The following is a 20,844-nucleotide window of genomic DNA, read 5'->3' as shown; positions in this document are numbered from 1 at the left end:
GAGTCAGTTCACAAATCAAATGAATGAGAATTGTGCATCTCATTCTTGGGTAATGATTCAGTTTGCAAATCATATGATGAATTGTGTAACTCGTTCGGATAATGATTCAGTTCGCAAGTCAAATAAATGAGAACTGCACACTGTGTTCTCAGTTAATGATTCAGGCTGAGAATCAAATGAACAAGAACTGTGTATCTCGTTCTCGGGTAATGTGTCACTCACAAATCAAACACACAAGAATTGCACTCCAAGTTCTTGGTAATGATTCAGTCTGAGAGTCTAATCAATGAGTATCGCTCTCTTCATTCTTGAGTAATGATTCAGTCTGCAAATCAAATCTTTGAGAACTGCACACCTTGTTCTCAGATAATGATTCAGATTGAGAATTAAATGAATAAAACTGTGCACCTTGTTCTCGGGTAATGCGTCACTCACAAATGAAACACACAAGAATTGCTCTCCACATTCTTGGTAATGATTCAGTCTGAGAGTCTAATCAATGAGGATTGCTCTCTTCATTCTTGAGTGATGATCCAGTCTGCAAATCACATGAAGGCTTGTGCACTTCGTTCACAGGAAATGATTCAGTTTGAAAAACGTATCAGTGAGAACTGCGCACCATGCTCTCAGATAATGACTCAGTTTGAGAAACAAATGAATAAAATTGTGCACCTCGTTCTCAGGTAATGAGTCAGTTCGCAAATCAAACATACAAGAATCGCTCTCCACGTTCTTGGTAATGATTCAGTTTGAGAATCTAATCAATGAGGATCGCTCTCTACATTATTATCAGTTTGCAAATCAGTTCATGAATGAAATAAATGAGAATCTTGCATCTCATTCTCGGGTAATGATTCAGCTTGCAAATTAAATAAGTGAGAATTGTTCTCCTTCTTGAGTAATGAGTCGCTTTGAGAATGAAATGAACAAGAATCATGCACCTCATTCTTTAGGGTTGTGTGCACGAGAGCTGACGACCAACGAATGCCCACCCAGAAGTACAATGCATATAAATACAGTAACAAGGAATACGGAATGTGGGGGGGTTTTGGACCTTACAAACAGAGGAGAAACTCGTTTGTCTGACGTCTTGCGTTTGACATTCTACAATAGAATGGAAAAAAGATAAAAGGACCAAGAATGCAGCTGAACTTGGCGTATCTATATACCCTTCTTACAGCACCGGCTCCATCAGGCAGCCCGCTATTGGCTGCCAGAAAAAGCAGCAAGCACAACTGTTCTGAAAAGTCTTCACGCACTCACTAAATTTGACATAACCAGTGACTTTTGGGTGTGTAAACTGACACAGTCCAGCAACAAGACCAGTAACTGCAGTCCACAAGTGTTACTTAACGTATCCTACAACTAGAAAATTGCGTAACGCGACATCAGCTTTAGTTACAGTATTTCACTTCCGATACCCTGATAGCACTCAAAATCAGACATGTGAAGCTGAACATCAGTGAAGCCCAGTGAAAGGGTTAAGAGGTCATCCACATACCCACCTTGGATCTCCTTCTTTAGCAGACGCAAATTCCCAAACAACAACTGAAGGCACAAGCTCTTGATGAGCATAATGCTAATAAAACAGCTTTCACATCCAAAAATCTTATATAAAAAAAGCAAATTCCTCCCTTTATTAAGATGATACAAAAGTTAAAGCTATTCTACCATTTCCTGCATAGCCCAAATATATGAAAAGAATGCAAAAATCATTTCAATGAATTATGTCCAGTCACCTTCTCACCCAGAAATACCCAGAAAGAATTTATTAACTCATTAATCAAAGCTGCTGCCAAGCTCTCCAAAAGTCAGTCCCTCACACTTTCCTTCCAGATTTTATGAAACATCACTGCCAGACGTCTGTGGGAAGCCAAAAATCTTTGAAAGAATAAAAAGAAATATCTCCATTATCCACCACAGCAAAGGTCACCGGGACATCGCCACTCTGTTGTGCAAGTCTTTTCAAGGTGTGCAGACTTGGTACGGGATCTTCAAAGCTGCAACACAGAGATGATTAATGCAGAAAGACTGGAGCGAAACCAAAATCAGCCCAACAGGCACACTTGACTCCATACAGTCCCACACTGCCATCTGGTGGAGCAAACCTGCAATGCTCACAAATGTTTCCCTTCTCTGCAGTGTAGCCATTGAGGGTGAGTGAATGTAAACATTATTTATCTGGTATAAATGTATGACTTATTGACCCCTTATTGCCTAAATTTATTTACAATTATATAAAAAATAAATAATTTGTGTTTTTGCTGTCATGCAGATGTTAAATTAAGGGGAGATTGTTAATTTGAATATAACACACAATCAAACAATAAGCTGGTACGTATTTTTTAATCTTAGTACAACTTACCTCAAATTTGGACAAGTTCTCGAAATTAGTAGCCAAATTCTACGTGAATATTCACGTTTATTTATATATATATATATATATATATATATATATATATATATATATACTGTATATATATTAGTGTCTATGGCAGCATACCTGCCTCTCTAAATGCATATGTGGATAAATACATGGTTTTATATTTAAATATAATTGTGCCCTCCCCAATTATTGGCACCCCTGGTTAAGATGTGTTCTTAGGCTTCTAATAAATTCTTTTTTTTCACAAAAAATATAGGCTCACAACACAAAAAAGAGAAAAATCCAACCTTTAATTGAAGTATATTTATTCATTGGGAAAAAAATCCCACATTAAGAAATACATTTTTTACATGAAATCATTTTATGCCACAATTATTGGCACTCATGCTGTTAATATTTCGTACAACCCCCTTTTGCCAACAAGACAGCACTTAATCTTCTCCTAAAACATTTCACAAGGTTGGAGAATAGAGACAAGGATTTTTGACCATTCCTCTTTGCACAATCTTTCTAGATCGTACAGAGTCCTGGGTCCTCTCCTCTTCAGCTCACCCACAGGTTTTCAATGGGGATGAGGTCTGGGGACTGAGACGGCCATGGGAGGAGCTTGATTTTGTGTCTGTTGAGCCATTTCTGTGTAGATATTGCCATATGTTTAGTGTCATTATTCTGCTGGAAGACCCAATGATGACCCATCTTCAGCTTCAGTTCTCTAACAGTGAGCTTTGGAGAATTTTTTACTTCTCTTACCATCCTCCTCACTGTGCGCCGTGGCAAGATAAACTTGGGTCCTTGTCCATCATTGTTTGTCACTCTTCCTGTTGTTTTACACTTCTTTATTATTCCTCTGACTGTAGATACAGGCAGGTATTGGTGAGCAGCTATTTTCTTGTAGCCATTACCTGACTTACGAAGGTCGACACACATCTGCCTTACTTGAACGGCATGTTCTCTTGTCTTCCCCATGTTGAAGAGTGGCTATAGGACTCTGTGTCACGTCACATTTATACCCCAGGGACACAGGAAGTCATTAATTACTAGTTAAAAGTTCCAATTTACTCTGATCAACTTTAAAAGCTAAACTAGAAATTACATTTATTTTATAGGAATTGTTAGTGGTGTCAATAATTGTGGCACACATGATTTCATGTAAAAAATGTATTTCTTAATGTGGGATTTTTTTTTTCCCCAATGAATAAATGTACTTCAGTTAAAGGTTGGATTTTTCTCTTTTTTGTGTTGTGAGCCTGTATTTTTTGGGGAAAAAAATAATTTATTAGAAGCCTAAGAGAACATCTTAAACAGGGGTGCCAATAATTGTGGAGGATGCTATATTTTATACATACATACACACACACACACACACACATACATACATACATACATACATGCCAGAGGGGACTGGGCGGTCTCATGGTCTGGAATCCCTACAGATTTTATTTTTTCTCCAGCCGTCTGGAGTTTTTTGTTTTTCTGTCCCCCCTGGCCATTGAACCTTACTCTTATTCGATGTTAATTAATGTTGATTTATTTTGTCTTATAATCGTGTCTTTCATTTTTCTATTCTTTAATATGTAAAGCACTTTGAGCTACTGTTTGTATGAAAATGTGCTATATAAATAAATGTTGTTGTTGTGTGTGTGTGTGTGTATATATATATATATATATATATATATATACATACATACACATATATATATATACATACATAAATATATTATATATACACATCCACTTGCACACACAAGCACAGAAGACATCATCTACGAACACAAAGCACAATGAAGTTTAATAATAAATGTTCTTGCACTGTGGTGAGTTCTTCCGCTGCTGTCAAATCCTGCGGCGTTGTGACCTTATGATGTTGTAAGTTGCCCTTTAATATTTTTTGTGTAGGAACAATAAAATGTGTTTCGCTCATCTTCTCACTGTACTGGGTGCAAATAAAAAAGAGGCATTCATTTTAGCTTATTCTTCTGCTTAGTTTGACTTTTTGTTCTTTCCAAACTTAGCAAAGATCCTCTGTTTTTACCTGATTGTGTAGTTTGCTTGTGCATGGAGTTTAATTCTGTTACAAATTCCATTGCAGTTTCCTTACCCTCTCCAATTTAAAAAGTACTCTTCAATTTACAACAGCACTGCCACAGTTTCTTGGCAACTTGAATTTAATCAACTCTTATCTGGCCACCATTAAGCCATCAACAGAATCATATTCATTTTTCTCTTGCTGATGAACATTACTCAAGAGTAGATTATCTCTCCATTCTTTCTTCTCTGAATTAGCGGTGACATCTTTCTCGGATCACAAAAATAATGACACTGGCTTACATCTTTGCACAATTTCTCTTCATGCCTCAGTAGAAAATTCATTGGAACACCACCAGCACCAAAAAGGATCAGTTTGGCAATCAATTCAAAACATCTGGAAGGGTTCACATCATCACAGGACCCTTAATCAATAAAGGGGGCTGGCTTGTCATCACTTCAAAAGCTCCAACTTACCTGAACGTGCTTCACATTCTCTCTCTATTCTGAATTTTCCAGAAGTATTTTTTTAAATTATATTTTAACAAAATATAGTATGTGTTTTGGATGAGTTATGCATACACCGGGACGAATGACATGTGGACACGACTTGGATATTTTAACACCAACTGCTATTGTTCAGCACTGACCCCTGCTGGCTGCCACAGTTCAAAAACGTGTTATCTTCACCTGCTAGTAAACCAGGAGTTTCATTTTTTTTGTCTGTCATCACTAAAACAAATCACTGGGTATGCTAAAGATAAAATATAGTTTTTTTTATCATTTCACAGTCAGGTATCATATTGATTCACATAATGTAACATAACATGACATTCTCAGACCTATGTACCCCAGCTCCGGGCTGCAGAAGATGGACGTTTATCACAGTGGCACCACATGTAAGGCAGGGACTAACTCCAGGTAGGATGCAAGTCTTGTCATTTTAAATTTAAAATCAATGATTAATCCAACAAACACACACACTCACTGACAACTGAATGAAGAAAACATGAGACCCATAATTCTTTGTAGACATTTTCTTAGAAAATAACGTGTTGCAACATACCTGCAGACAGATATCCTAGAATAAGGTTTCCCCGGGTCTGATTTCTTGAAATCAAATGCTGTATCTGCTTGGTAAACATCAAAAGTGATCCTTTTGTCACAAGCGTCTTCCACAAGTCTGCCAGAGGATCAGAAGAAATTAATATCAGAAATTGAACCAATAAAGACCATTTACTCCCAAACCTAAAAAAAAAAGACTCAGAAGCCAAACTCTATTTTTGGGACACAAACACTGCAGCCTTGACCTTTCATTAGAACCATTTTTACTGGCACAACTAGCCAAGATTCTTAACAAATTATAATATTATATATATATAAAACCAGCATCTATCTGTCTGTCTGTCTGCTTTTCACTTAATAGAGTTAGATCGTTTTTTTTCTATTATTTGCTTAAACTTTCCGGTTGATTTTGCGACTTCTCTCATCAAGTATCATAGTTCGCTTGCAGTACCAATTTATTTGCACAAATCCTAGAGAGAGAGGCTGTGGGGCCCTCCTCACACACACGCCAGCCTCCATTCGAGTCACTCTACGTCTCACCACATGTTGGAGTGCACCTCGCCACCGCTTAGCTAGCAACACCTGTTTGTTCAACAGACATTATCATCTAGAAGATTATTAAGGAGTAAAGTTTGAAGTTTTTGAGAGAGAGAGATCAGAGATACAGTATGTGTGTTTTAGAGGGTACCTGCTGATTGGCAGAGATATCACGGCCATGTGCTTTTCTCCCCACGTGGGGGACGCTTTCCCGTCAGAGCTGAACATGATCAGATACAGTGGCAATGTTTGATGTTGCAGTGTAACTAATTTCCGCTTGGCCAGAATTATATTTTTTTCATTTTTTAAAGTTTGTCTTGTTTCACTACTATGTGGGAGGAGAAGCAGGAGACAGCTAGTATTATATATATACCTAACCCTAACCCTAACCCTAACCCTGGACGCAAGAGAGCAGCCCCCCTGATTTCCATCATGGGTCACGGATACGGAGCTTGGAAGCTCAAGCCCATGGGGGTCTGTGGCCCAACCAATGGGCTGCCTGGATGGTTCCTGAGCCAGGAACTGTCCATGCCTCAGATGTGCTCCAGGTGCTTGATGATGGTTTTCCGGCAGCACTTCCCTGTATGTTGGAAGTGCTGCCCTTGCACCCGGAAGCACTCTGGGCATACACAGTTCCTGGAGTGGCAGCACTTCCTGGTGTGGCAGAACTGCTGTCCTCCAGGGCTCGGGAACCATCCAAGCAAAATCCAGTTCGTATCGTGATCGCTCCATTCCGGGCCAACCGTACCATGCCCTCAGCACAGTTCAGTAGTATTCAGGAACGGTGTGATTGCTAAATGAGTCTGAGCACGGAAAACAGCCAGCCATCAATGATGCGACGAGTCAGCTAGCTAGTCCAATTCTCATTTCATTCGGTATCTTGAGAGGTAAAAAACAGGTTTCTATTCTCACCTTACACATGAACGTGAATTGTAGTTGGCAAGAAAAACTGCAAATTCCTCCGTTAGCATCATTTGTCACCATAAAAATCGTTGACAGCAAAACGCTGCGCTGCACACTCAATAAGCCTGTAAGGGGGCAGAGCGTCATCCTGCCCTACAAGACTCCAAAACAACCACAAAATAAGTAAAATCGTTTTGACATGCATGCTGTCACTCCGTGTGCAGATCTTGTTTTGGCTTTACACTAAGTTGCACGGTCATGACGCAAGCGTGCCTGGGCCCAGAACGTTAAGTGCAGTTTGAGCGCAGGCCAGCAGTGGAGCGGGGGTACAATAACGCTTGGGCACAGTACAGAATAAACGGGCCTAGTGTGAGTACACCCTTAAAGGATGTGTGTAATGCAACAAAAAGGCAAATTCAAATATTTGTGTCAAGTCAATTTATCCCTACTCTTAACCATACCAAAGTAGCTGAATTATCCCAAATGCCTTTAACAGATATTACCTTCACAATTCAAAGTATAACATACTATTCTTTGGCACTTCGACATGGGAACATTTAAACTTGCACTATTTTACCTCCATCTAGGCACTCATCCATGTCAGGTTTATGGAGAGCCAAGGCTTATGACAGTTATTGGGATCGAAACAAGAAGTGGGCCTAGATGAGAGGCTATCTCATCGCAAGGAGCAAACACATCCACAATCACATAAACGAAGCCAATTTAAACTAAGCAACAATTAAAAAAATGTGTGCTTTGTGGTTTTTGTGAGATGCTGGAAAACCTGGAAAAAGCAGGCATGCAAATTCCACAAACAAAGTGGTTTAGGGTTATCCAAGCGCAAATAGAGGAACCCCTTCATTCATACAAATGGGCATAAATAGCCTGCAGTGCTGTCAATCACTCAGGCGGCACATTTGCGCCAACCACAAACCAAAAGTGGGTCGTGACCTTGTGGTTGAGAAACGCTGCGATGAGGGATATGACAGGAAGCTGGAGCAGCTGGGAAAAATACAAATGAAGAATGCAAGCCACTAAAATACAGAAATGTCATTTGACACCTTTTAAAAAAAAAAAAAACATTGGCACATAACCACCATGTGAATTGAATTGCTGATTAAATTAATGCTAACCTCACTGACTGTTAGCCCTCAAGAGCTGGGGTACAATTCCCCAGTCTGATTAATTTTCTGTGTGGTGCTAACGCATACTCTCAGGTATCCCCAGGAGTTTTCCATCCACTTTCTAAAAACAGGAAAACTGGCAACTGTACCCTATTGAGGGTACGATCACGTATGGACGTATGCGTGAGTGTGCCTCGCTTGGAAACAATGCCTCTTGTCAGGGTTACCTACTCCCTTGTACTGCCAAGACTGGCTGCAGCTCTACAAAATCCTGGCATGCCAAAAGTGTGTTGAGAAGATGCACAGCCAAAAAATTACTGGCGTCCGATAAAGGCATTCAACACATTTATAAAAGAATAATACATTAGAACAATCGAGACGAGAACGGGACATTCAGCCCAACAAAGCTCGCCAGTCCTGTCCACTTATTTCAAGTCAAGTTTTGAAAGTCCCTAAAGTCTTACTGTCTACCACACTACTTGGTAGTTTATTCCAAGTGTCTATCGTTCTTTGTGTAAAGAAAAACTTCCTAATGTTTGTGCGAAATTTACCCTTCACAAGTTTCCAACTGTGTCTCCGTGTTCTTGATGAACTCATTTTAAAATAACAATCTCGATCCACTGGACTCATTCCCTTAATAATTTTTAACACTTCAGCTGTCTTTCCTCTTAATCTTCTTCTGCTTAAACTGTAAAGGTTCAGCTGTTTTAATCTTTCCTCATAACTCATCCCCTGTAGCCCTGAATCAGCCTCGTCACTCTTCTCTGGACCTTCTCTACTGCTGCTATGTCCTTTTTGTAGCCTGAAGACCAAAACTGCAGAGTACTCCAAATGAGTCCTCACCAGTGTGTTATAAAGCTTGAGCAGAACCTCCTGTGACATGTGCTCCACACCTCAAGGCGCTATATAACCTGACATTCTGTTTGCCTTCTTAATGGCTTCTGAACACTTCCTGGAAGTCGACAGCTTAGAGTCCACTAAGACTCCTAAATTCTTCTCATAAGGCGTACTCTCGATTTTCCAACCACCCTTTGTGTATTCAAACTAGTACTGGGAGGTACAGTAATCCCTCGCTATATCGCGCTTCGACTTTCGCGGTTTCACTCTATCGCGGATTTTAAATGTAAGCACATCTAAATATATATCACAGATTTTTCACTGGTTTGCCGCTTTCTGCCTTTTCGGTCTTTTAATTTAGGTTACATGCTTCCTCAGTTTGTTTGCCCAGTTGATTTCATACAAAGGATGCTATTGGCGGTTGGCTTAGAAGCTACCCAATCAGAGCATGTATTACATATTAACTAAAACTCCTCAATGCTATAAGATATGGTTCCCGGGCGGTGCTTGTTTGCTTCTCTCTATCTTTCTCGCTCTCTCTGCCTGACGGAGGGGGTGTGAACAGAGGGGCTGTTTGCACAGAGGACACGGACGCTCCTCTACAAAATGCCGCTTTATCGCGGTGCTTCTGTATACTTAAAAGCACGTATTGATTTTTTGATTGTTTGCTTTTCTTAGCAAGCGCTCTCTCTGACATTCTCTGCTCCTGACGGCGCTCCTTTATGACGGCGCTCCTTTGAAGATAAGATATGTTTGCTTTCTTTTAATTGTGAGAAAGAACTGTCATCTCTGTCTTGTAATGGAGCACAGTTTAAACGTTTGACTAAAGGGTGTTATTTCATGTCTAGAGGGCTCTAATAATGTTAACAGGGTGGGAGAGTTTATAAGGGCTTAAAATATATAAAAATAACTATACAAACATATGGTTTCTACTTCGCGGATTTTCACCTATCGCGGGGGGGTCTGGAACGCAACCCCCGCGATCGAGGAGGGATTACTGTATACCGATTCATACCGAAAACTGTTTATTTTTGTTATGATTTTTCTTATACCGCAATACCAGTTTAAATAGCCTAAACAACGTTCGGAATGTGGCGCAGCGGGAAAGTGTTTAAGGGGGGACATTTTTCACTGCTACACTGCTAAACACTCATGCAACAGAGTATATGCGTTAGTGGAGGTATTGAGCGGTGAAAATGGACAGAGAATTTTTTGAAACTGAAGCCGAAGCAGACGATAAAGTTGAACATGATGACAAAGAAGAACTTTTGTCGAAAAAAGGAGCCATGTCTGTTGTCTGGAGATACTTTGGTTTTAAAAGGTCGGATGTGGACGTAACAACTATTTACTGCACAGGCTGTAGAGCTAAAGTTGTCGCTGGAGGCGGCAACACAAGCAATTTGCTGCACCACTTTAGCCGCACACGTGTTGGAACTATATATATGGAACAAAGATTGGCACCCTCCACGTCCTCAGGTAAAACTGAAAAAAGCTAGAGGACACTCGAGTCAGACGTCACTTGTAGACACATTTGCTAGAGGTACTGCCTACGACAAAAAAAGCAAGCGGTGGATCAAGCTAACCAACGCCATTACAATCCATATAACTGGTGTGTCAGTGGACAGAGACTGTTAACATTAACAGAAAGTGTAGTTGGTTTACAAAAAATATTTACAATTTATTCCTTTTCTAAGACAAGTTCAGTCCAATGCAACTTTTGACAAGCACCTCTGGATATTTTACTAAGTCTCAATGCCTCTTTGGATGGTTGAAAATATGTTGTCAAAATTATAGTTTAGGCTGTTTGCAAAATTTGTTCAATAAAAAAGTTCTATATTTTGACTGCAACTGCCATGCAATGCGATTCCTTCTCTTCATTAGTGCCACCCCCTTGAAAAGTATCACTTTATGGGGCCATGCAAACCTGTATTAATACTTGTGTGCACATTAATATGTTTTTTTTGTACAATGTACAATTCTCATGACAGTGTAATAGATTATTCTTAGCCAGTCTACTGCAGTAATTGCAGTGGAAAATGTGGTTAACATCCACTCATGCATGGGAATAAAATACCGTCAATAGTGTGAAACTGGGATAATTTTGAAAAATACCGTGAAATAGAATTTTGGTCAAACCACCCAGCACTAATTCAAACCTAACATTTTTACTTCCTATGTGTAATACTTTACATTTACTGACATTAAATTTCATCTGCCACAAATCTGCCCAGGCCTGTATGCTATCCATGTCCTTCTGTAATGATATAACCAGCCTGCTACTTATTTTCCTGTCTAAATCATTTATAGATATTAAAAATAGCATAACCTCTATGTGAAGTGGACTGTTGATTAAATTCATGCTAACGCCACAGAATGGTAGGCCAATTAAAGAAACGTTTTGTGAGGTAATCTCAACAGTGCAAGTAACTTCCACTTACCCTACTGCATCATCAACCAGGTGGGATGCTTGCATGACACTGATTTGCTGCAGAAGATCACCTGGATGGAAAAAAAAAAAGAAAAGAAGAGTTCAGTAGGTAGTTGTGGGGATTCGATTTGCATTTACCCGTTTATCAAAAGCAACTAACTGAAAATTAAGGCATAGGCATTGCTCTTCGGAAATACAGGAATTCTACTTACACTTTAAATAATATATTTTTTATCCACCCTTCTAAAGCCAATGTATGTAGTATAAAATCAATAAAATGTCATTTTTTAAGATTCAGAAAGTAATCTGTACTTGTTGGCTTAAAACAAAAAAAAAAATTAAAAAACAACATTTATTTGTGGCGTCCCACACTTTCTCATTTTTTATAGATTTAATTATACTGACAATAGCCCATTGAGACCCTACAGCTCGTGCAGTCTCGGGAGAAAATGACTTGTCAAGAATTTAAAAGTCTCATTGTAACCGGGAGAGGGGCGATACCTTCCCTGGGGTGCAAGAGGACAGCACCCCTGGATAGCATTCAGGGCCACAGATATGGAGCTGGGAAGCTCAACCCTGCGGGGGTCCGTGGCCACCACCAGTGTGCGCCTGGACAGCTCCAAGGCTTTGGCATGCAGCACTTCCGGATGTTAATTGGGAAGCACCTGGAGCACTTCTGGATGCAGTATAAAGGAGGCCATTTCACTCCACTCGGGGCCGGAGTCAGGTGGTAGTGGACAGAGCTTGCGAGAGAGGAGTGAAGACGGCAGAAGGAAAGAAAAGTAAAAGGACTGTGAGCGGAGTTCATTGTGGCTGTGTTGTGCTGTACAAATAAATAGCGTGTGTTTTGGATTTGGCTGTCTCAGTGTCTGTCTGTGTCCAAGCATTTTTCACACCCTTATATAATTTTTGCATCCAATCAGATTTCTGCATTCTCACAAGAGGTTCCAGCTGTGATTTCTCTGGCAAATCTCTTGAACGCTCACATGACAATGCAGAAGTCCGTGTACACTTAAGTTATCGTTGTTCTCTCCTTATTCACGAGCTTCCCTCATGTTATAATAAGAAGGTGCGAATACTTGTGTTCATCAGCAAGCTTTAAAAAACAAAGTCTGTGCTGTAATGGTGACACCACCCCACCGATCAAAAAGCTATACAGATCAGTAGGCAAGAAACACTAATTGGTGAAATTCAATATTTTTAGTAAAACCCCGAAACTGATACTCGACTATGCAGAAAGTTGCTCAACCTGACAAATCTGTCATTCAGCACACATCAGAACTGGCTTTCCTCTGGGCACTCTGGTTTTCCTTCAATATCACAATGACATGTAAGCTGGGAAGACTGTTGATTCTTCCTTGGCCTCTGTGTATGTGTGTGTGTTTAGTGCACCCCATGATATACTGGTACATCTTATTGGGAATATGGAGATCAGCTTCCTGAGTTACACAATGAATTAGATAGGCTTTTAATATCCTGTGAAGATGACAAGCTGGCTGTACACAGTACAGCATACACAGTGGGTTTTAATGTTATCAGTCTTTTATGTAATCATTCTTAACTCCTTTAAGACATATCTCTCTATTAAAAAAAAAAAAAATCTTGGAAGGCTTGGAAGGAGACGATACGTGATTTTCTCGGAGACACTTTAATGTCCCGTGAGAGACACTTTTAACGTCACACGAGACAAGGCAGTGAAACAAAAGGACAGCTTCTGTACAGGCTTTTAAATGGCTGACACATAGCGCGACAGGCAGAACACGCAGCTCGGCAGCAGCAAGCCAGCAGCTGATCAGACCACATCTCCTTAGTGTGTGTTCACCCCCTGCACATCATGAACGGCAGAGGCGCAAAGTGGTTGATGAATAACATGCCCCTTGAGGGCAGGGAGGGGGTGGGCGAGCGAAGCGAGCAGGGGGCAAAGCCAACTAGTATATTATATTAAAAACGTTTTCCGTCGTGTCCGCATTATTCAGCCTTGATATTCCCCTTCACACCGCTCGCCCAGTCGTTACTCTTACTGCACACATCCCCTCTCCATCCCACCCCGTGACACTCTCAGTGCTGCTAACTTGCCCTTCAATGCAGTCGGTTATAATGTAAAGGCAGAAAAACAAATTATCTATTCAAGAACGTCGAATTTTACATCACGTTAGAAAAAGAGCGGCAAGAGCTGATAATGAATTTTACATCACGATAGAAAAAGAGCGGCAAGAGCTGATAATGAACATTGAAAAATAAGAAAAGGAACAAAAGAGAGCTGCATATAATAAAAATCAAGGACAACAAAGAGAATTGTCCAGTAAATGAAAAAGAGAAAAATATCCCCAACAATATGTGAACAGAAATTTAAAAAATCAACGTTTACTGAGTTAAGAGGATAAAGTAATTCATAATATTATTTTTGACGAGGCATTAATTTAATATTTTATTTATTTTTAATTACGTTTTACTTTTTTACTTCTACTTTTACTTTTTCACCTTCACTTTCTATTACGTTTTATTATTCGTTGGTATTTAAAATAGACAGTTGTAGTAAAACACTGATTTGCCACCTATAATAACTAAGGACCTTCCTCCCACGCCACACATACTCTTCTATTACCATCTCTTTAAATACAATCGCTTTCTCTAATGAAGGGCCACCCAGACTCCCTTCAAGTGGCTCAGCCTCGAGACAGCAATCGCCCAGCGCCCATCCTCAGGGGCTGGCAAGTGAAGGGAGCAGGGGCCGGAGCCCCCTAGTGTGAGTGTGTGTATATAGTCTTTACATTTGGGACTGAATCACATACTGACTTGTGCCAAAGGTGGCATCCTATAATAGTGCCACATTTAAAGTCACTAAGATGATCCATTCTACTGCCAACGGAGACTGCATGTCTACATCTTAATTTTACGTACCTGTTAAAAATTAAACATCTGAAATCAGACATTTGGTGGGTTGTCCACGTACTTTTTAGCCATACAGTGCATATCTGTCTCTCATTTCGCTTGAGGAAGCTGTTCCTGTGCAAAGCTGAACATGTTGGGCACTATAAAAACATTGATGTCTATGTCTCAGTTTTTTTAAGGTAGCTGTCCACATGTAGGTGAAGCCATACATGCAGCATACTATAAAGCAGCTGTACAAAGGACACACTTTGCATAAAACAGCTGTCCAAATGTGGGTCAAGCTATACACGTGAAATGCTATAAAGCAGATATAACTAGTATTCACACATGCTATAGTTATAGACTACGTGGCACAGGTGAACTTCTTCGACAATGCACCAGCAATATTTTAAATACACAAAAACATTTAGCGATGTTTTGTACAAACCAGCAGTGCAAATGAAGCAGTTGCTCTCATTTCCTTTTATTGTTCTCAAGGAAACCCTCCGTACCTGTTGAGCTAACCTGTCCCGGAGTCACAAGTGGACAGATGACATCGTTCCACAAATGGGCGGGCCGTTGTTTGGAGCTGCTCTGACTCCGCCTCTCCAATAGCTGCTTGTATTCCTGCCAGTTCTTGCAGGCCCGAACCTCCTTGTCTTCATTCACTCCTCTCTTGTACTTCTTCTTTTTCTCAAGCTCTTCCCTCTCCCGCCTTGTAAGCCGCATCTGTCGCATGTTTAGCTTCTCCCGCCAGGAAGAAATGTCACAAGCTGTGGCAGTCACGTTACTTGGCAGTAAGCAGGCGTCGGGAACCTCAAGGTTGGTGTGAAGACAGTCTCGGCCAAGGTTTGGGAAAAGCACTTTGTTTAAGTCACATTTGCCAGCCGACTGCTTAGAATAAACAGGTCTGCCAGGACTTGGTGCTTCCTCCAATTTTTTTTCCCACCAATCCGGCCTTTTTTGCTCAGAATTTGAAGGCAACTCATGGCACTCTTCCTCACTGCTAACTGCTGAAGAGGAGAAATAGTTCATGCCAACCGCTTTTTGAGAATCACTGGAAGTGCCTTCCATGAAAGCATCATCACCTGCTTTTTCCCTTCTGTTTTGAACATCTTGGCTATCTGGCTGGCCTTCTGAAATATCATTCGACCTGCTGGAAAGGACAGCGAGACACAGACTTAATTCCCAAGACGTGATTTTATTTTCAATACCCTTTTAATGTATTTTTGATGCTCAAAAAAGTAACACATCAAGCACACACTGGTGGCTTTAGCATTAATGTTGCCAGTTGGAACAAAACAGGACAAATTCAAAAAAGCACAATCGGTGCCTCTAAAAGGATATTCAGCAAATTTAAATGTGGAACAGCAAGACAATGCGGCCCTACTTGAATCCTCTCTTTCTTTTAGTGCAGTAAGCTTTTCTTCCTTAAGAATTCAGAAAAGAAGCCCTTTAATCCCACTTTATATGAAATCAGAACAAAAACAATTCTGAGGGGGCAGTCTGTCTAATTTGAATTACGATCCTGTTAATCCTCACACTAAGTGAAACTACATGTGCCAAGAATGATATACAGGCTAGGTGTCCTCCATGACCCACCTATAGTTCTTGTGCATCTGTGGTGAAATTCTGATATGTTAAGATATAGACAATTCAAGCAAATGAGATCATGGGTTTGCCTAATTTGCCTTTTACTGGCCATTCTTCCAGGACCTTGACCCCTGCACTACATTTAACGCAGTCAAGACCCTGTCTAAAGTGCTTCACATTTTTCTATGGTCACCACAGCAGCAGAGAGCAGCTTAAGGCTGGGATCGTGAGACAGCTAAACCCCACCCAGTCATGGAGCTTAAACCACTTATTCAAATGTCACCGTCAAGACGGCATGTGTCTGCAAGTTTCTAATCAGAAATCTGAACTGAAAGTATATTACATACACCACAAGCAAATCTCTTTGTTAACAATCAGAGCAGAATCTTCAAGATCGCTAGCTGTCCTGCTCCTTCTGTAAATTGCTGTACCTCCGATAATAAATGTCCGGCCTTCGACTGGCATGTGTACATTTTTTTGTTCGGTTCTGACTAATTTATTCTTGTTAGGATAACTCAGAATTCTGTATTTTTCCATGTAGGCTCAATGACCCAATTCTAATGTGCGAGTGAGGCCTTGTGTGTGTGTGTGCTGGTGAGACTGCTGCCCTGGGTTAATTTCAGGGCTGCACCCAAAGCTGTCAGGACAGGGTCTAGCACCCCACAACCCTGAATTAAATAAAGTGGGTGTAACAATTTTATGCTATTTTGGTATACAATCTTCAATAAGCAGAGTGTGTGTATACAGATTTACAATATAAAAAAACTACAAAATCTCACAAAATGCGAATGTTTTTGGGTTCTTTGAACATTAGGTGGGCAGTACGGTGGCACAGTGGGTAGCGCTGCTGCCTCGCAGTTAGGAAACCCGGGTTCGCTTCCCGGGTCCTCCCTGCATGGAGTTTGCATGTTCTCCCCGTGTCTGCGTGGGTTTCCTCCCACAATCCAAAGACATGCAGGTTAGGTGCATTGGCGATTCTAAATTGTCCTTAGTGTGGGTGTGTGTGTGCCCTGCGGTGGGCTGGCACCCTGCCCGGGGATTGTTTCCTGCCTTGCTTCCCTGTGTTGGCTGGGATTGGCTCCAGCAGACTCCCATGACCCTGTAGTTAGGATATAGCTGGTTGGAATAATGGATGGATGAACATTAGGGAAAAGACTAATCGGCTGAACAAGCTTGTCTGCAGTATTTAACTAGATTGTCCAAAATAACATCGAGTTCAGATCTGAAGGTCCTTAAAGTCCTGCTGTCCATCACATCCCCTGGTAATTAACTCACTGTGTCTATGATTCACGTTTGTGTGAAATCTGCCCTTAACAAGTTTATAACCGTGTCTCCATGTTCTCGTTGGTCTCTTTGTAAAGTAAAAGTCTCGAGCAACTGTACATACTTTTCAACACTTCGATCCTTATCACCTCTTACTCTCCGTTTGCTTAAACTGAAAAGGTTTGACTCCTTCAATCTTTCCACCTACATATTATGCTAAAAGTACATGGACACCCTTCCAAATTATTGCATTAGGGTATTTCAACCTTAAGAGATTGTTAGCAGGTGCATAAAATCAGCCCTGCAACCTCCACTAGCAGGTTTGTACTAAAGAGCTTATTGACTTTAAAAACGGCACTAATGCTACCACAAATCAGTACATGACATTTGCTCTTTGCAGGATTTGCCCCTGTCAACTCAAAGCGCTAGCATTGCGAAGCGGAAGTGTCAAGGACAACAACCACCCAGCCACAAAGTGCAAACTCACAGAGCGGGGCTTCTAAGAGCTGGAGCGCATAACATGTAAAAATCAACAATCCTTTGTGCAGTGCTGCACCTATCCAAACTAGGGTACCCTAATCTCTTTTCTGTTTCTTTTTCCGGTTTCTTTGTGGTGGTGGCCTGCGCCACCTCCACCTACTCAAAGCTTCATGATGCTGCAACAATGATGGATGGATTAAAAGGCAGAACTCTACATGACCATCTTCATCAAGCCCTTCCGTGAGAACCTTAAATCCAAAGAGGACTGTTTCATTTATGTTAGGTAGAATACCCAGAGGGGACTGGGCGGTCTCATGGTCTGGAATCCCTACAGATTTTATTTTTTCTCCAGCCATCTGGAGTTTTTTTGTTTTTTCTGTCCCCCCTGGCCATTGAACCTTACTCTTATTCGATGTTAATTAATGTTGATTTATTTTGTTTTCTTATTGTGTCTTTTATTTTTCTATTCTTTATTATGTAAAGCACTTTGAGCTACTGTTTGTATGAAAATGTACTATATAAATAAATGTTGTTGTTGTTGTTGTTGTAGGGCCCTAATCAGAATCTTCTTGGATTACAGTGTATTATCTATGTATATGAAGGGGCGGCTATGTCTCTGTGGCATTTCTTTACAACAGAGTTCCAAACTGCCTCTGGAAGCAGCATCAGTCCATAAAAACTGCGTTTCAGGAGTCAATCCCACATTGATGCCCTTGGTTTTGGAAAGGGATGCCTAACTTACTTATATGGCTGTGATGGTCAAGTGTCCACAAAATTTTGGCTATACAGTGTTGCTCGTCCCTCTCAGTCTCGGAATCAGCCTAGTGGCTTTTCTCTGGACTTTCTCTAGCACTGCTATGTCTTTTTATAGCCTGGAGACCAAAACTGTACAGCATTTCAGATGAGGCCTCACTGGTGCATTATACAGTGGTGCTCGAAAGTTTGTGAACCCTTTAGAATTTTCTATATTTCTGCATAAATATGACCTAAAACATCATCAGATTTTCACTCAAGTCCTAAAAGTAGATAAAGAGAAACCAGTTAAACAAATGGGACAAAAATATTATACTTGGTCATTTATTTATTAAGGAAAATGATCGAATATTACAGATTTGCGAGTGGCAAAAGTATGTAAACCTTTGCTTTCAGTATCTGGTGTGACCCCCCCTTTGCAGCAATAACTGCAACTAAACGTTTCCGGTAACTTTTGCTCATTCCTGCACACCAGCTTCGAGGAATTTGAGCCCATTCCTCCGTACAGAATAGCTTCAACTCTGGGATGTTGGTGGATTTCCTCACATTAACTGCTCACTTCAGGTCCTTCCACAACATTTCCATTGGATGAAGGTCAGGACTTTGACTTGGCCATTCCAAAACATTAACTTTATTTTTCTTTAACCATTCTTTGGCAGAACGACTTGTGTGCTTAGGGTCGTTGTCTTGCTGCATGACCCACCTTCTCTTGAGACTCAGTTTATGGACAGATGTCCTGACATTTTCCTTTAGAATTCTCTGATATAATTCAGAATTCATTGTTCCAAACATAACGCTTTTCATTTAAACCAAAAAGTTCTATTTTGGTCTCATCTGTCCACAGAACATTCTTCCAATAGCCTTCTGGTTTGTCCACGTGATCTTTAGCAAACTGCAGATGAGCAGCAATGTTTTTTTTTGGAGAGCAGTGGCTTTCTCCTTGCAACCCTGCCATGCACATCATTGTTGTTGAGTGTTCTCCTGATGGTGGACTCATGAACATGAACATTAGCCAATGTGAGAGAGGCCTTCAGGTGCTTAGAAGTTACCCTGGGGTCCCTTTGTGATCTCGCCGGCTATTACACGCCTTGCTCTTGGAGTGATCTTTGTTGGTCGACCACTCCTTTTGAGGGTAACAATGGTCTTAAATTTCCTCCATTTGTACACAATCTGTCTGACTGTGGATTGGTGGAGTCCAAACTCTTTAGAGATGGTTTTGTAACCTTTTCCAGCCTGAGGAGCATCAACAACTCTTTTTGTGAGGTCCTCAGAAATCTCCTCTGTTTGTGCCATGATACACTTTGACAAACATGTGTTGTGAAGAGCAGACTTTTGATAGATCCTGTTCTTTAAATAACACAGGGTGCCCACTCACACCTGATTGTCACCCCATTGATTGAAAACACCCGACTCGAATTTCACCTTCAAACTAACTGCTAATCCTAGAGGTTCACATACTTTTGCCACTCACAAATATGTACTATTCGATCATTTTCCTCAATAAATAAATGACCAAGTATAATATTTTTGACTCATTTGTTTAACTGGTTTCTCTTTATCTACTTTTAGGACTCGAGTGAAAATCTGATGATGTTTTAGGTCATATTTATGCAGAAATATAGAAAATCCTAAAGGGTTCACAAACTTTCGAGCACCACTGTATAACTTAAGCATAACATCTCTTGACTTATACGCCACACATCACGCGCTATAACCTGTGATGGACGGCCGGCAGCTCAATCTGGCCGGGATTCCCAAAGAATGGAAGGATGGGGGAAGGCAGCTACTTTGGGACACTGCCTCCCCCAAGATGGTAGATGGCGAGTTCCCTGCAACATACCGGTGCCCCAGATTCCCACAGGGCACAACAGGATCTGGAGTTCAGCTTCACAGCTCTGCTAGGTACCGTGGGTGCTGCCAGGAGATACTGCAGGGGAACCTGGGAGTTTTTACTGTCTGCATAGCCCGAAAGTATTCCAAAGTCACTGGCACAGAAGCCCTGCAGTACTTCTAGGCTAAAGAAAAATCATGTTCTCCATCTGACCTGGAAGTGCTGGCAAGTCACGGGGACATAAGAAATTCTGGGCTAAGGACTATATAAAGGACTGCTGTGAACCCGGCAAGCAAGCCAGAGCCGGGTGGAGGTGGACAAAGCTTGCCGAGAGGTGTGGAGGAAAAGAGAAAGAATACTGTGATTTTTTAATTGTTTATGGTGGCTGTGGTGCTTAGAGAGCACTGTGCGAAGAGTTAAATAATTAAAAGAACTGCTTTGAGCTTTTAGCCTGTGTCTACTTGTCTGTCTGTTGAGGTTGAAGGGGCAACAGCGACCCCTTAGCGTCTTACAAACCTAAACATTTATTACTCTTCTTGATTGCTTCTGTACAAGTGAGGAGTCCACTATTTCACTCATAAAATACTTTTTCCTAAACCACTGACACTGATGCCAAAGCGCTTCCAGATATCATCACCATTGCAACTAACACATTAACAGGAAATGAGTTTCTTCAATTGAGTGATATTCAAACAGATGAAGAAGTAAACTAACAAATTCCAAAGTACCATTAATGAGTGGACAAGAC

General features: G+C 40.8%; 1 protein-coding gene across 3 annotated transcripts in view; it reads right to left on the bottom strand.

The window, feature by feature from the left end:
• Positions 1-1,609: 1,609 nt before the first annotated feature.
• Positions 1,610-20,844, bottom strand: part of tsen54 (TSEN54 tRNA splicing endonuclease subunit) — a 31,053-nt gene continuing 11,818 nt past the window's right edge. For 2 of the 3 annotated variants that reach the window (XM_039739935.1, XM_039739937.1), the window contains 4 exons: positions 14,689-15,332; positions 11,316-11,376; positions 5,478-5,594; positions 1,610-2,000 (listed from right to left, as the gene is read on the bottom strand). In XM_039739935.1, coding sequence (XP_039595869.1) covers positions 1,850-2,000; positions 5,478-5,594; positions 11,316-11,376; positions 14,689-15,332 — 973 coding nt within the window. In that variant the 3' untranslated portion in view covers positions 1,610-1,849. The remainder of the gene's footprint in view (positions 2,001-5,477; positions 5,595-11,315; positions 11,377-14,688; positions 15,333-20,844) is intronic. The other variant, XM_039739936.1, reaches the window with a different exon arrangement.

This window comes from Polypterus senegalus, chromosome 17, assembly GCF_016835505.1.
Source record: "Polypterus senegalus isolate Bchr_013 chromosome 17, ASM1683550v1, whole genome shotgun sequence".
NCBI lineage: Eukaryota > Metazoa > Chordata > Cladistia > Polypteriformes > Polypteridae > Polypterus > Polypterus senegalus.
This window is presented reverse-complemented; position numbering and strand designations above follow the sequence as displayed.